The sequence below is a fragment of the Trichomycterus rosablanca genome, chromosome 1 (genome assembly GCF_030014385.1).
Source record: "Trichomycterus rosablanca isolate fTriRos1 chromosome 1, fTriRos1.hap1, whole genome shotgun sequence".
Taxonomy (NCBI): Eukaryota; Metazoa; Chordata; class Actinopteri; order Siluriformes; family Trichomycteridae; genus Trichomycterus; species Trichomycterus rosablanca.
In genome coordinates this window covers 39983510-40000840 of record NC_085988.1, presented here as the reverse complement: position 1 = coordinate 40000840, position 17331 = coordinate 39983510, and the positions used below count along the sequence as shown (strand labels likewise).

At 39.6% G+C, this 17331-nt stretch overlaps 1 protein-coding gene across 7 annotated transcripts in view; it reads right to left on the bottom strand.

Moving 5' to 3' along the window:
- srpk2 (SRSF protein kinase 2) overlaps positions 1-17331 on the bottom strand; it is an 89673-nt gene that overhangs the window by 45339 nt on the left and 27003 nt on the right. The window contains exon 1 of one of the 7 annotated variants that reach the window (XM_062992883.1): positions 14534-15053. The exons of the other annotated variants lie outside the window; for them this stretch is intronic. Coding sequence (XP_062848953.1) covers positions 14534-14571 — 38 coding nt within the window. The 5' untranslated portion in view covers positions 14572-15053. Of the gene's footprint in view, positions 1-14533; positions 15054-17331 lie in introns of those variants that run through there. 7 annotated transcript variants of the gene reach the window in all.

Below are 17331 nucleotides of genomic sequence, written 5' to 3'. Positions count from 1 at the left end.
CCAAGTGAATTCGTTTTCTGCAGAATCGTATCTCCTTTAAGTTTACTTTAAGTGTTTAGCCCTAAACTTACTGAAACCATCTGACTGCAGATATAAAACAAAAGAATATATACAACTGATTGTACTGTCTGAGAAATAAAAAACGGATTTATTTTGCATTTGTCTCAAATCTAATAGAATGTTTTTCAATATGAATCAACTAATCAATATAACAAATGGGGTTCAATGTTAAATATTAAATTTTAAAGGCCTGTATTTACCATGCTTTGCCAATATGTATTTTTTTAGAATAAAGCTATGCCCGTACTACACTGGAACTTAACAAACTGGTGCTTTGGTGATTTTAAGTCTTAAATTGTTGTGAATAACGTTACACCGCAAGATACATATTAAAAAAAAACAACAGGTATCTGATATATTTTGACATTGCCTATCAAACAAGGATAATGTTTGATCAACAATAGCAGCTAATAGCACACCAGAGCTGGGATTTCAAATACATCATATCGAATCTCAGCTCTGCCATCCGGCTGGGCTGGGAGGCCACATGAACAACGATTGGGCTGTTGTTCATAGGGTGGGTAAGCCGGACCAGGTTTCCTCATAACTGGTGCAATTACGACCTCTACTTGCTGATTGATGGTGCCTGTGCAGGGTTGGGGAATAATGCTTATCAGGGTGTGGCTCTTCGTGCACAAGGCTGATCCGCATATGAATTTGCCTTGCAGGTGAAAAAAGGCAGTCGGTACTGCTCACGTGTCAGAGGGGGCATGTGTCAGTTGCGAAGCTCCTCGGTCAGCAGTGGAGGATAGTATCGGTGGAGGTGAAGCGTAATGCAATCAGGGTAATTGGATTTCGGAGAAAAAGAGAGAAAAAAAAAACAGATGCTCACAATAGATCCAACCTTGAGTTAGTAGTAGCTATTAACCTAAATTAAGTTTTTGTGATATTAGGGTTAGTTAGGATTTCACAATTTAGAAATGCTTGTAACTCAGCCCAAGTTCTTTAACTTCCTTTAAATGTTGACTGAAGACCGGCCGCTCAGGTGGCGCAGCGGTAAAAAGAAACGCGCTGCAACCAGGGCTGGATTCTGAGAAGCGTCGTATCGAATCCAGCCTTGCTTTACCGGTTCGAAGCGGAGTGGCTATATGAGCAACGATTGGCCGGTTGCTCATGTGGGGGGTGGGACAAAGAACCGGATGTGGGTCTCTCTCTGTCAGAATGCGATTGCGTTCTCTGCCGGCTGATTGGAGGCGCTTACACAGAGATGGGAGGGGGTGCCCTTAGGGTGTGTCTCTCCGCATGCAACGCTAGGTGGCGCCAAACTCGTCAATGTGTGGGTGGCAAAGATGCATCTGGCTGCTGCTCATGTTTCGGAGGGGATACGGGTTAGCTTCAATCACCTCCGTCAGGGCAGGGTTCGGCATAGACAGAGAGGAAGCACGATGCTAATTGAACAATTGGATGCGCTAAAAAGGGGAGAAAAAGGGGTAAAAAATAAAAAATAAAAAAATAAAAATAAATAAATAAATAAAAATTGTTGACTGAAGACCGAACAGAATTCAGTACGTAAGATATACAGTATTGACCTATTCTGAATGACTATATCTGGTAACACATAAAGGCTGTTTGACAGAGAGCTCTCAACTTTCCTCTTCCCCACTCTATATCATGCATGCGCCTCAATTTCAGCAATCAAGCTCAGTTAATGATGCACACACCTAACCCACACACTGCTCAGCTGACATGTACTGGTTTCTCTGATGCTGTTAGCTAGCTCAGGCTTATCATATGGCTGATGAGGGTTCGTCAGACGCCAAGTGTACTGTTCCAGCCATCATTCAGACAGCTGACACATACAGAGTCAGCAGCTAAATTACTGTTGCCAAACCCATCAGAAGGTACAATAGAAGTTAGATGTTTACAAACACTTGTATAGAAAATGTATGTCATAGCAGCCTTGGTATTTTAACAATTTAGACCATTGGTGTTTAGACCATATCATTGGTGGTCTGTTTGCCAAAAAATAAGTATTTGTTCCTCTCATAAAGTCACAAAAACAGTTGTACATACACTACCGGTCAAAAGTTTTAGAACACCCCAATTTTTCCAGTTTTTATTGAAATGTATGCAGTGTAATGTCTTATTGTACTCAGAAATGAAGACATAGAACAGAAAAACAACTGAAGTTAAAAAAATAAATCATGGAATTAATTTATAAACCAAAATCTATTATAAAAGTTTGATTCATTTAAGTAGATACCTTTGGCAGATAAAACAGCTGAACACACTCGTGGCCTTCTTTCTACAATGGAAATTAAATATTCTTTAGAAAGTTCTTCCCAACTCTGTTGCAGATATTCCCATAAATGTGTGGCACATGTAGGCTGCTTTGCTTTCACTCTTCTGTCCAGTTAATCCCAAACCAGCTCAATGGGGTTTAAATCTGAAGACTGTGCTGGCCACTGTAGGATGAACCCCTGACCAACTACACGCATCCCAGAGGTTACTGCATGGTGCTGCAGAATGCTGTGGTATCCGTTTTGGTTCAGTGTGCCTCTCACTCTGTACAAGTCACCAACCCTGGATCCAGCAAAACAGCCCCAGACCATCACGCTTCCTCCTCCATGTTTGACAGTTGATGTCACACACTGAGGAACCATCCTTTCGCCTACTCTACGCCATACAAAAATCCTGCATGATAAACCGAAGATTTCAAATTTTGATTCATCAGTCCATAAAACCTTCTTCCAGTCTTCAGTAGTCCACTGGCGGTGTTTCATGGCCCAGGCAAACCTCTTTTTCTTATTCTGACATCTTAGCAATGGCTTTCTTGCTGCAACTCAACCTGTCAAACCTGCAACTTGAAGTCTTCTCTTCACAGTTGAAACTGAGACTTGCTTACTACGACCACTATTAAGCTGTGCTTGAAGCTGTTGTCCTGTATGCCGCCTATCACGCAAGCTGTTGACTCTCAGAAACTTGTCTTCTAATTCTGTTGTGGTTTTGGGTCTGCCAGACTTCTTCCTGTCAGAGTTTCCCCCAGTTTCCCCCAGTTTCTAAGTGCCTTGTGATAGTGAAGGAAACTGTACTCACTGACAACTTGATTTTCTTCGCAATTTTTCTATAGAAAAGACCTACATTTTTAAGTGTTACGATGGTCCGTCTCTCTTCCGTTGTTAATTGCATTTTCTTGCCAATTTTATAGCAACACAATACTTTCTGCAGTACAATACTGTTCAAATAATGCTCACAAGGGTATGGTACCACAGCGTGTCCCAACACTACTTTTATGCAGACAGAGGGGGTTGTAAGCAATCAAGAAAAATTGAAAGACCCCTAGGAATTGGTAGCACCAACTTTCAAGCCTTGATCAACCTCCATTGCTTCAGAATAGCTTTAAGTTGTTAACCCATTTTTTGGTCCCTGAAAAAGGCCATTTTGTATAATGCTGAAATGTACATTATTTTTCAGTTTAGGGTAACCTCACTTTTTTTTTTAATCTCTGACAGTTCAGCACTTACCTTTGTACCACTTCAAGCTATTCATTGGACTTGAACTGCTTGAGTTTCAATCAAAAAACTGGAAAAATTGGGTGTTCTAAACTTTTGACCGGTAGTGTAGTGCCAATTTCTCTTAACCAATAACCAACAAGCTTATGATCTCCCATTAAAATATGGAACATGGCTTTATGCTTTGTGGTTATTTAATAAAAGTACAAAAAGATAGTAAACATTGCAGTAATGTAAACCAGTACAATGAACACTTCAGCTTTGAGAATGTTGTCTGTACCAAACAGATAATTACAAGTGCTAACTAAACATTGTTTTTTCATTTTAATTTCATGTTTTACTACTGTTTCCTCCTTGTCAAGGTGGCAGCAGATTGAGCTTCCCAGGAATCACTGGCTGCAATGCAGCTACAGATGCCAATCTGTCATTCCACCCTCACACGGAGTCATTTGTGTGTGTTCGTAGAAACCACACAGGCCAGTTTATTTTTTTAAAGAGCCTGAACTGGCTTTTAGGTTCTATATTTTCTATATACTACTATTAAATATCATAAGTGTCTATTCAGAATTAACAGTGTTTTGTTTTTGAAAAAGGGCACTTTTATAATTTTCAGATACCTTTGACTAAAAACAATATTCAAAATCAGAGCTAATGCACTGTCCACTAACTGCCTGGTATCTCTGGGTAAAATAGGGCTCTATGATTTCTGTAATGCAGAGAACACAACCTTATAAACACAGATTTTTTGTTTCATTTAACTGTCATTAATCACTTTATTCTAGTTACTGCAGGTCTGGGTTCACCAGTACACACTGGGCACAAGGCAGGAATACCCTGGAGAGGGTGCTAATCCATTGCAGCACTAGACAAGGACCCAAGTTTGTTTTGACCCCACAAGAGGCAAAAACTCTCTAATGATCACTGTTGGAGAGTTACATTAAAATGTGCATTATGAGGCTACCACAACTCAAAAACTGCCACCTCCAACAAATTATTTGGAAGGCTAGTTTAGGAAAGGCCTTTCCTGTTAGCTAACCACAAATAAAAAAAAAGCACGTGGACTTTGCTAAAGGTTACTGGAACTGAAAACATGTTCTATGATCAGATGTGAGTTAGACATAAAAGTAGGATGACTACACTAAAAATAACTTGCTGCCACTGTTAAAATATAGTGGGAGGTCTGTGATGTTGTGGGGCTACTTTTCCTTCTAAGGCACTGGGAACCTCTTTAGGGTACATGATAATATGGACTCCATGTAATCCCAGCTGGATTATCAAAATCTTACCAAAATCGGTCTGCCTTTTGCCAAGAAACTAAAAGTGGTTTTCCATTGATCTTCCAATAGGCCATGATCCAAAATACATTTCCAGATCAACAAAAAAATGGTTTACTGAACACAAAATCAAGCATTTGCCAGGACTATCTCACTCCCTTGATCCTACCCCAGCAGGAAACATGTAGGGTGTATCAAAGAGGAGAGGGCACAACAGAAGACCTAGAACTCCATCTGGAGAGATTCTGTGAAAAGAAATAATCTCAAAAACCTAAGAACATGGTATAGAAGAAGACTTTATTTGATATTTCATTGGCAAAAGGGGTTGTACAAAGTATGAAATACATGAGTGTCATTAATTGGTAATTGGCAGTTGTAGCTCAGTGGTTAAGATACTGGACTAGGGCCGCTCAGGTGGCACAGCGGTAAAAAGACATACTACGTACTCAGAATCCAGCTCTGCTTCACCGGTTCGAAGCTGAGTGGCTGTACGGGCAACGATTGGCCGGTTGCTCAGTTGGGGGGTGGGACAAAGAACCGGATGTGGGTCTCTCTCTGTCAGAATGCGATTACGACCTCTGCCGGCTGATTAGAGGCGCCTGCACAAGAGATGAGGAAGAGAGCCCTTAGGGTGTGTCTCTCCGCATGCAACGCTAGGTGGCGCCAAACTCATAAAATGTGTGGGTGGCAAAAATGCATCCGGCTGCTGCTCATGTTTCGGAGGGGATATGGGTTAGCTTTGATCTCCTCGGTCAGGGCAGGGTTCGGCATAGACAGAGAGAAAGCACGATGCAAATTGAATAATTGGATGCGCTAAAAAAAACAAAAACAAATAAAAAGATACTGGACTAGTAATCATACGGTTGCCGGTTCAAGCCTCACCACCACCACTGTTGGGCACCTAAGCAAGGTCCTAAACCCTCAATTGTTTAAACTGTGTTCAGTCATAATTGGAAGTCATTTATAAAAAGTAAATATAAATATAAAAAATGCTAAATATAAAAAATGTAAATTAATTGTGGTACATTTGCTTTTGATAAAAAATAATTCATTCTTGATGAGGGATTTCCCCCCTGAATAAATGTACTTTCATGAAATGCAGGATTTGTATAATTTGTATCAGTGTGAGATTGGGGTCTTGACATCCATGTCCTAATGCAAGGTTGGTTTGCTTCATGCTGTGTTGGTCACTGTTTATATCACTGAGCGTAAAGCAATTCTGTAAACAGCATGAACCAGAGGGCTACAGACTGACAGACTGTGTAGCTCTGTGTGACAGAGTGGGAGCATGAGCAAAATTTAAATAACACCAAGGCTGAGTGGCCCTTGTCGCTGAGTAACTGAGTTTTTATACCTAATTGGCACAGATACTGTGACACAGGTACTTTTTGTGTGTCTTCACTACGTAATATGTGTGTGTATCAGTGTTGTCATGAATGCCCATATGAGTGGGGTGCTGGGTTCTACCTATTTAAAGGGTGGAGCTGACACAGTTATGTTCATCATACAGTATATCTGATGAATACTCTCCTCCTAGTCTCCTTTTCACTCAACATTAGCTCCATTCTCTCTTTGTACTAAACCGTTTCATCTTTACCTTTCTTTCTGTCTCTCTTTTCTATTTATAGATGTAACCTACATTCTTCATCATTCTCTTTGTTCTTGTCATACTGGCTTTTTAACCTGTCTCAATTATCAGATTTGTGGCACGCTGTTACTCAAACTTAAATGTGGTAAACTATTATAACTACTCTAAAGCTGGGATGGTACACAGGTTTACAGTTCATTTTGTTATTCTGGTTTTAAAATTATAGGTAGGCCTGTTAATTGTATGACATTTTAGCTGACAGCTGGCATACCAAAACATGCAAATATTTTATTTAACATTCCTGTTTCTAAAGACACATTGGTAATTATATACAGTCACTTACTTAATGAAATCTATAGAAAATTTACAGCAGATTTTTTCAGGAGTTAAAAGAGAATAGTAATACATAAAAGAAACCCACATGAACACAAATATGCAAACCTTACTGACAGTGACCAAAAGCAGGGATCAAACCCAGGCCTTTAGGAACTTTTGTTGCTGGGCGGCACTCACTCCACTAGCTGCATCATCCTCTATTATGTACAATTCGTGCAAGATTGCCATGGGAGCTTCAAACCTTATTGTTTGAAACCATTGCATTTAAAATTAAATAAATATTCATTTTAAATACATTTAAACACATTGAAAACAAGTTAGTTTTCAACTGATACAGTCCAGGGCCTTGATAGAATTTGTGTCCAGAAGAAAACATTTATTGATAAAACTCCAAAATACACTGCTAAATTTGACTGGCAATTCTGAAATCTTAATACAATAGAACTAAGCTAAAAAACAGCTCAGAATAACAAATCCTTACTCTCCAGGACTCTATATTGGTCTATATAGGGTATTTCAGCTCTACAGAGCTCTAAACTGGAACACTTGAAAACACTTGATACTATCTGTATGTAAATGTCAGAGCCTTGTTGAAACCCTAGTACATGCCCTTCTCATTTCAACACAAAGAAATGCTGTTAGACCTGCAGTCTGTCCATAGTTTCAATGAAAACATGCTTAACATTCCAAAAGTCATAAATTATGGTCCTATGGGCACTGACTCTTGATGACCAAAGACCAAGGTTAATACCTACTAAAGGATGAATGCCATGAACACAGTCTGCACTCATTACACTGGCTACTAAACTAAGCCTTTTTTCATATATGGTGTTTTCTTTTCAACTAATTGGTTTCTTGCAAGAGTGCACACACTTATAAAGTTGATGCATACTATTACAGTCATAAAAATGTTGTCACTCATCAAAGTCTTCATTGACTGAATTGAGTGGCAGTTAGTTGCAAAAATTAATTGACAAAATAGGGATTCCATTTTTTTTTCTATTTTATTTATGCATTTTCTCCCGATTTAGTGTAGTCAATTCGTCTTCCGCTGCTGCGGGATCCTGGATTGCATTCAAGGCGTGTATGTTGCTGCTCACGCCTCCTCCGACCCGTGTGCAGTCCTATTGGACCCCTTCTTTTCGCCCATGCACTCTGCACAGATGCCTCTATCTGCTAACCTGGGTCCTTACACAGCGTTTGTAGACCCCACCCACACAGTCCGGTCGCCCCGCCCTAGTAGACAAGGTGGCCAATTAGTGTCTGCTGCAGGCACTGCCAATTACGCCTGCTAGATGTCGCCCAGCCGACCGGTGACAACGCCGAGTTTCGAACCAAGGAGTTCAGAATCTCAGAGCTGGTGTGCTGGGCGCCAGGGATGCAAATTTTGTCAATATCTTTTAACCAATAACTGACCATCATTAGTTCCAGTACCAGTTAACCAAGAGGAATATAGCATTCCATTAAACAAGTCTTGATGTTTTACTGTACGAAAAGCAGTGTAACTTAGCAAATGTGGCAGTAATAGATAACAGTAAGATAACCATAAACATTGTAAGCAGAACCAGTTCTGCATTCTAAATGTAGGAGTAAATCATTGTGATGTGTTGATCTTTTCAACAGCCACCATGATTTGGAAAGAAGTTTTATTAAAACTTGTATTCATAAACATCTTGTAATGTAGTGCTATGCTAGCATGCTGGGGTATATTACAATACATGTTTGTTTGTTTATTAGGATTTTAACGTCATGTTTTACATTTGGTTACATTCATGACAGGAACGGTAGTTACTCGTTACACAAGATTCATCAGTTCACAAAGTTATATCAAACACAGTCATGGACAATTTAGTGTCTCCAATTCACCTCACTGCATGTTTTTGGACTGTGGGAGGAAACCGGAGCTCCTGGAGGAAACCCATGCGGACACAGGGAGAACATGCAAACTCCACACAGAAAGGACCCGGACCGCCCCACCTGGGGATCAAACTCAGGACCTTCTTGCTGTGAGACAACAGTGCTGCCCACTTAGCCACCGTGCTGCCCCTCAATACATGTAGGATATGTTGGTAGGATACGTTTATGAATGATGCACCAATCCCAGTTATGTATCTAAGTTTTGCAAAATGTCACTAGAGTAATATTATAAACACAGGATAATTTGTTAAAACAGAAAGTAAATTTGTGTGTTAACTTCTCTCAAAAGCATGTGAGTGGATTGGATTGAAAAAGATGTTAACCCTGACGCCCATCTTTTTAAGCCATTATGCACACCAGTACTGATACTCACTATCCAATCTTTCCATCCCTGAACTCCACATTATGTTCAGATAACCCTGTAAGGATTCAAACCTGCTCAAGAGTCCCACAAAAACTGACTCAATGCCCTAAAACCAAAAACTTTATGTCAAATTCATGTCTGATTAAATTGAAACGTTTTACCTGGTGAGTCTCTTGATGTGAACATTTATTATAAACAACTGACAGTGTTCTAGTGCTTATGCTTACTTGAGTATTTTGGCTGGATATGTACTGTAATTTTTAAGTAATTCCTCAGCATTTTATGCACCAACTTAAATCTAAATTGTTTCTGTGTGTAGAATGTCTCTTAGTTCTTGATGCCTGTATAAATCATTTGGAACCTACTCCTAGCTGTGCTATGCTGTCAGCTGAACTGTGGATGGTATCTTGATGACACACAGTATACAATCAGCTCTGGTAAAGATTGTCACCCAGCCATTGGATTTGGACATATGCTTTGGATCATTGTTTACTAAAAAATCAAACCATAACACAGCATTAGAATCTTGTCAGAGGCAGTTTAATTTTGAAATCTTCTAGTACTTTATGTGTCTATAACGGCAAGCCCCAAAACAACAGAGGTCCTTTGCCATATGTAACACTGAATTAGGTTATTTGCCCTCATTCTTTTTTTTACACCAAAATAACCTAGTGCTTGTTCTCAAAAGCTATATTTTTGTGTCATCCATCAAGAAAACCTAGTTTCACTCCACACTCACAAACAGTTTGTAACCCTGCTTTCTACTGGCATGCTATCCAAATACGTCGCTGACATAATGGTGTCAAATTGTGGATTTAATGATGACCAATAGCTACCTGTAAATTCTGCAAAAGGGTTGCTCTAAGAAAAGGATCTTCTCTAACCATCCTCCTCAAGGTATGGAGGCACTTGACTCATCTACCAGGCAGCTTTCGTGAAGCTTACATTGTTTAAAATCTCTTAAATATTGACCTAACATATGTTATAGGAATTTCTATGCACACACCTACAGTATTTTCTATTTTATAACTGTGTATTCTCTATTTTTTCTTATCCTGACAAATGACTAAAGAAATTAGACCTCTATGTCAGCTTATATGTATACTGGATTAAAACATGTGACAGCTTAGGAGTTCTTAAACACTTAAGTAAACATAAAAATAAAATGTAACTGCTTTAGTTACATTTTGTTCATAAGGTATTAATAATTGTGTTTTTGAACACAATGGGATTGTTTGGGGTTTTTACGGTCTTTTAATTTTACTTTGTTTTCTCTTATATTTACAGTGTGAGATTAAGAAAACTAACCCTTTTTAGCTATCTTACCAATGGTGCAGGTTTAGTACAGCTGATGTTTTTGCACTTGATGCCCACTCCAAAATGTTGCCCTAGGTGGCTGTCCATACTTTCTATACCATAGAGTCTCTTTATTACCAAGGCATTTTGTCTACTTATATCTATAGCTGCTAAGTTAGGTGGATCCCAGTTTTTGCATGTTTGCCTTCTGCTGTGCAAGTATGTGCCACAATCTTGGCACATCATCAGTCAGTTTTGAGTCTATTCATCAATCTATTTAGCCATCTATTTTTTCTATCTTTATGTTCCACTTAGAATATGAATCTCTGGCTGCTGCTTGCTGCTGCAGTATTGTGTTTACAGTATCTTGGCACTGCCTCCGTGAGCTCTGAGTCACTGAGCATGGCCGGCTTCACCAGGTATTGGCAACGTCACAGCTATTTAAATACAACTGACCCTGATATTGTGTGACAATACTGAGCTTAGTGGTTCATACTGTGATCACAGATATACTATCATGCACCTGCATTGTCAAGATATGAGACCTGGTCTTTAAATAAACACTATACATGATGTGCAGAGTATGTAATACAGTAAAAACAAGGAGAACACTAAGAATAAAGAGCTAAAGATTGAGAAAAGGTGTGAACTAACATTTGAACGTTATATCATGCTTATTTTGGTATGTGGCTTTGTGTTCTGTTTAAATATAACACCCTTATATTGCTTTGTGTTCGTTTCACTTGATAGGATTAACACACATCAGATTTCTCAATCTATACTGCTAACCATTTGACTTGTAAATTTTAAACAAATCTTTTTTTTTTAAGAATGTACCCGTCCATTACTGAACATCAGGGCTGACACTGGACTAAAACCCTTGGTCAAAGTAGAATATCAATATATTTTTGGAATTATTCCACTATTTTATGTCATAACAGTGTGCTGTTTACCACACAGGTCGTGCATATTAACAAGGACATAAAATGCTTTTAGGCATGCTAGCGATATCTTACATAATGTGGCAAAACATATAAAGTCGACTTGATTCTGTTTGTATCTTTACAAGATTCCACAATCAAAATTTTCTTTACAAAATCAAGGATTTATTACAGTGCAGCGGTAGCTTGGCTGCAGAATTCAGCAGAATTGTATGATGAGCGTGCACTTCTTCTGTTTTAACAACAGAGGTCACAATTCACCCCGGCCTAGTGACACCTGCCAGTAAAGCAGTGGAATTGCATGTCTGTCACTGACACCCACTTGCATTAGTCATAAATGTAAAGACCAGGAGCATTTTTTTCGCAGACGATTATGTCGTGTAATGCAATTGAAATAAAACTTGGATTGTTGGTTGAATTTTTCCAGTGCTTTTTTTGCTTCTATAATATACAAAAGCTAAGTTTACAGTATGCATGAACTATATAACTGTGACCTGTTTGCATGATTTTAAAAACACTTTTTGATTATACTGGGCAAAATGTAAATCTGTCAATGTGGATAACAATGACATTTTTTTGTCCTGGTTGAGATGGTGTACATGGATGCAATTATAATATATATATATATATATATATATATATATATATATATAAAGTGTGTATGTACTGTATATGTATATGTATTTATATGTACATATAAAATATGTAGTGTATATCAGTATATAGTATGTTTATATATATATATATATAATGTGTATGTATATGTATCTATATGTACTTATAAAATATGTAGTGTATATCAATATATAGAATGTTTATATATATATATATATATATATATATATATATATATATATATATATATATATATATATATATATATATAAAGTGTGTATGTACTGTATATGTATATGTATTTATATGTACATATAAAATATGTAGTGTATATCAGTATATAGTATGTTTATATATATATACAGTGTATCACAAAAGTGAGTACACCCCTCACATTTCTGCAGATATTTAAGTTTATCTTTTCATGGGACAACACTGACAAAATGACACTTTAACACAATGAAAAGTAGTCTGTGTGCAGCTTATATAACAGTGTAAATTTATTCTTCCCTCAAAATAACTCAATATACAGCCATTAATGTCTAAACCACCGGCAACAAAAGTGAGTACACCCCTAAGTGAAAGTTCCTGAAGTGTCAATATTTTGTGTGGCCACCATTATTTCCCAGAACTGCCTTAACTCTCCTGAGCATGGAGTTTACCAGAGCTTCACAGGTTGCCACTGGAATGCTTTTCCACTCCTCCATGATGACATCACGGAGCTGGCGGATATTCGAGACTTTGCGCTCCTCCACCTTCCGCTTGAGGATGCCCCAAAGATGTTCTATTGGGTTTAGGTCTGGAGACATGCTTGGCCAGTCTATCACCTTTACCTTCAGCCTCTTCAATAAAGCAGTGGTCGTCTTAGAGGTGTGTTTGGGGTCATTATCATGCTGGAACACTGCCCTGCGACCCAGTTTCCGGAGGGAGGGGATCATGCTCTGCTTCAGTATTTCACAGTACATATTGGAGTTCATGTGTCCCTCAATGAAATGTAACTCCCCAACACCTGCTGCACTCATGCAGCCCCAGACCATGGCATTCCCACCACCATGCTTGACTGTAGGCATGACACACTTATCTTTGTACTCCTCACCTGATTGCCGCCACACATGCTTGAGACCATCTGAACCAAACAAATTAATCTTGGTCTCATCAGACCATAGGACATGGTTCCAGTAATCCATGTCCTTTGTTGACATGTCTTCAGCAAACTGTTTGCGGGCTTTCTTGTGTAGAGACTTCAGAAGAGGCTTCCTTCTGGGGTGACAGCCATGCAGACCAATTTGATGTAGTGTGCGGCGTATGGTCTGAGCACTGACAGGCTGACCCCCCACCTTTTCAATCTCTGCAGCAATGCTGACAGCACTCCTGCGCCTATCTTTCAAAGACAGCAGTTGGATGTGACGCTGAGCACGTGCACTCAGCTTCTTTGGACGACCGACGCGAGGTCTGTTCTGAGTGGACCCTGCTCTTTTAAAACGCTGGATGATCTTGGCCACTGTGCTGCAGCTCAGTTTCATGGTGTTGGCAATCTTCTTGTAGCCTTGGCCATCTTCATGTAGTGCAACAATTCGTCTTTTAAGATCCTCAGAGAGTTCTTTGCCATGAGGTGCCATGTTGGAACTTTCAGTGACCAGTATGAGAGAGTGTGAGAGCTGTACTACTAAATTGAACACACCTGCTCCCTATGCACACCTGAGACCTAGTAACACTAACAAATCACATGACATTTTGGAGGGAAAATGACAAGCAGTGCTCAATTTGGACATTTAGGGGTGTACTCACTTTTGTTGCCGGTGGTTTAGACATTAATGGCTGTATATTGAGTTATTTTGAGGGAAGAATAAATTTACACTGTTATATAAGCTGCACACAGACTACTTTTCATTGTGTCAAAGTGTCATTTTGTCAGTGTTGTCCCATGAAAAGATATACTTAAATATCTGCAGAAATGTGAGGGGTGTACTCACTTTTGTGATACACTGTATATATAGAATGTGTATGTATATGTATCTATATGTACTTATAAAATATGTAGTGTATATCAATATATAGAATGTTTATATATATATATATATATATATATATATATATATATATATATATATATATATGAACACACACACATACGAGTATACATACACAAATTTATATATTTTTTCACACACACACACACACATATATATAGACAGATAGACAGATAGATAGATAGATAGATAGATAGATAGATAGATAGATAGATAGATAGATAGATAGATAGATATTCTTTAGTATAAAATCAAGAGTGCATGCTTTGTTGTGACAACAATGTGTCCTTTGCCTGCACTGTGCTACTGGATCCATTTCAGATGTAAGATGAGACTTTCTCACGATCACTGTGTTTTGATGCTGAGGTATGTTTAAGATTTCTGGAACTGCAGGTTCAAGCATAATGCCAGCATTAGAGCTAATGCGTGTATGTTGTATAAAACACATTGAGCATCTCTGCATGATGCATTCTCGATCAGTCCAAGACCAGTCCAAGACCAGACAATAAAAGATAAAGGGAACAGCTCACAGGACATGCACAAGACAGAGAATGACAAATGACAGAGGGATGAAGAAAGATGGAGACCGTAGAGACGGTGAGTCATACAGACAGGTAAATAAACAACAAGCAGATATTAACTGTTTTAAGGGCACTTTACCTTTCTGGGGACGAGGATTTTTCTGAGTTGACGGACATGAGCAGAAGCTTCAAGCCGCTCGCTCCCAAAGGAACGATAGAAGCAACAAAGAATGAATAAAACACTCTATCCAAAGCTGTCTTTCCTTTTCAGTGTCTTCCTGTCTTCATCTTCTTTGCTTAAGGTTCAGCCGATAAAGAGAGTCCGGTGTGTCCTCTTTCTCTCTTCTTTTTAAAAATAAAAGGATGGAGGGCAAACACAGAAAGAGAGCAAGAGAAATCTTGCTGCGTTTGAGCAGACTCCAAAGCCGTGAGGAGCCCCTCCTCACCCCTCACACTCCCTCCCTCCTTCCTTCCTTCCTTCCTTCTTTCCTTTTCCTAGTCGTTCCTTTCACTTGTTCTCAGGCTCTGAGATTTTTTTCTGTCTCTTGACCATTCGATGTCCTTAAAAAAGGAACAGACGAGCTCCACCACAGTGCCGCCTGCTGCTCTTCCTCCTTGTCCCTCTTTGGCAGTGCAGTGGTTGACTCGTCAAGCTCTTCTGCCGCTTTGCACAACAACAGAGCTGTGAGAGCAGCAGGCTAAACCACTGCCTGAATGGGAGGGGGGGTTGTGCGGAGAACAAGTAAAAAAAAATGCACTCATGTCTCTCATGCTCGCTCTTCTCCCCTCCCACAGTTTGACCCACGCCTCCCTCCGCCTTTCGCTCCCTGACTACTTCCTGTTGAGACATTCGGTATCTTGGGGCAACAAGGCACATTTCTACATTCCCCCTTGGGTTCTTTGCTTCATCCCTCTCTTACTTTCTCTTTCCCCTCCATTTTACAGCTGTCTTATCTTTTCTGCTGCTTTCTCCGTCATCGTCATCCGAGTTTCCTTGTTCCATCAGTGCTCTGCACCTTTAATGCTACTCCCTTGCTGACACATGGGTATACTGCAACAGATGCAGAAGCACCAGAGGCTGTTGCCATCATGGACCACTGTCTCTTTACCCATATTGTCCCTGAATTAAACATTAGTTCCTGGCAGGACCAATATGGCTGTGCTGAACTTTTCATCATGTACCAGTACCTTAGCCTACTCTCCTATTAATTCAAATGATTTAGCCCATTGGCTTAGCGCAATAGTAATGCTATATGGGAATTAGTAATATGTTAGTGTGTTTATGAGGCTATTTAAGGTTTTAATACATTTTAAACTCACCTGGAGGATCCCACCAACTATCACTTGTGAAGTACAAGTGAAGTACAAGTCCCCTGCCAAGGACTGCACTTTTAATATGACTTGAATGCGAGATGATGGTTTGTAATGACAGCAATCTGAGAGACCCCCAGCACTTTCAATGGCCGCTTTAAAGCATTAAGCTTATAAACAAGGCGGTGGGGCTTGAACCAATGACTTTATGATCACTAGTCTGATGCTTTAACCACTAAGCTAAGTGGTTACTGCACTCAATACATAATTTATGCAGTTTGCTTTTTCCAAAAGAATTATAACCCAGTTGTTTCACAATGTACCCAAAGCTAATTTCCATACGTGACTGATACAATGCAAGCATTAAAGATTAAAGGCCTTGCTCAGGGACAAAACCTTGGCAACTTGGTGGTGGTGGGGCTTGAACCTTCTAAACTGCCAGCAACCTTCTGATGATTAGTCCAGTACCTTAACCACTAAGCTACCCTACATAGCACATTAACGGTTCCCAGGAAGAAGATGCATATGTATACTTTTAAAACTGCTAACCAAACAGCATCATAGGGTGAGAGCATAAACTTCATTTGTTTAAATACATAATATACTATTTCCCTGTGTGGATCAATAAATCAATCAATCAATTTTTTTTTTTTTGCATTTTCCCCAATTTACCTCCCAATCTAGTCGTATCCAATCACCTGATTGCATTACGCTTCCGCTATACTGATGTTGACTTCCACTCTGACTGAGGAGAGCCATGACTAACATACGCCCCCTTCGACAAGTGTACAGTAGCCGACTGCATCTTTTTACCTGCATGAGGCGAGTTCATATGTGTATCAGCCTTGTGCACGGAAAGACAGGCGCCATCAATCAGCCAGCAGAAGTCGTAATTGCATCAGTTATGAGGAATCCCCTCTGAAGCCCTTCCCTGGAACAACAAGCCAACCAAGTGGCAGAGCTGAGACTCGAACCGACAAGTTTGAGATGTCAGCTCTGGTGTGCTGCCGCTGCACCAACTGAGCGCCTACAATGAATCAATCTTTAAGCCCACTATACTTTCAACCTCTGCCTGATGCATGACATCCAAGCTAACAAAAAGAACTGCAGATGAGCAACTGCTCCCTTAATCACATGTGAAGCCATCAGACTTTACTTTTTACCAGCCAGCGGTGGATAAAGTCGGTTTTGCAGTAGCGCTACGGTGAAATCCTATCTGCATTTTCCTCCCTCAGACACAGCCAATTGTAAAGAGTCTGTAAAAAGCTCAACCAGGTCACTGCTAGCGCGTTAGACTGCTGTGCCACCCAAATGCCAGCGGACGTGTTCAAATAAAAAAGCAACACCGCAGAGTGCATATTTGACAAGCTTTAACGAAAAGAAAACAGGTTCAATACGTGAAAGTCTAAAAACTACAGATTAGATTAGTGTCAAAAGTGCATTAAATCTGTGCACACACAAGTTATCACCTTCTGTATGCCTGAGAAAATGCCTGCGCAAAAAAGGGCATCGAATAAACAGCCGACAGCAACAGACCCAACAGGCGCTAATGACAAAGAAAACACTGATTCAGGCACACACAACATGACTGTTGTTATTTACACACGTACACACACAGCTCAGATG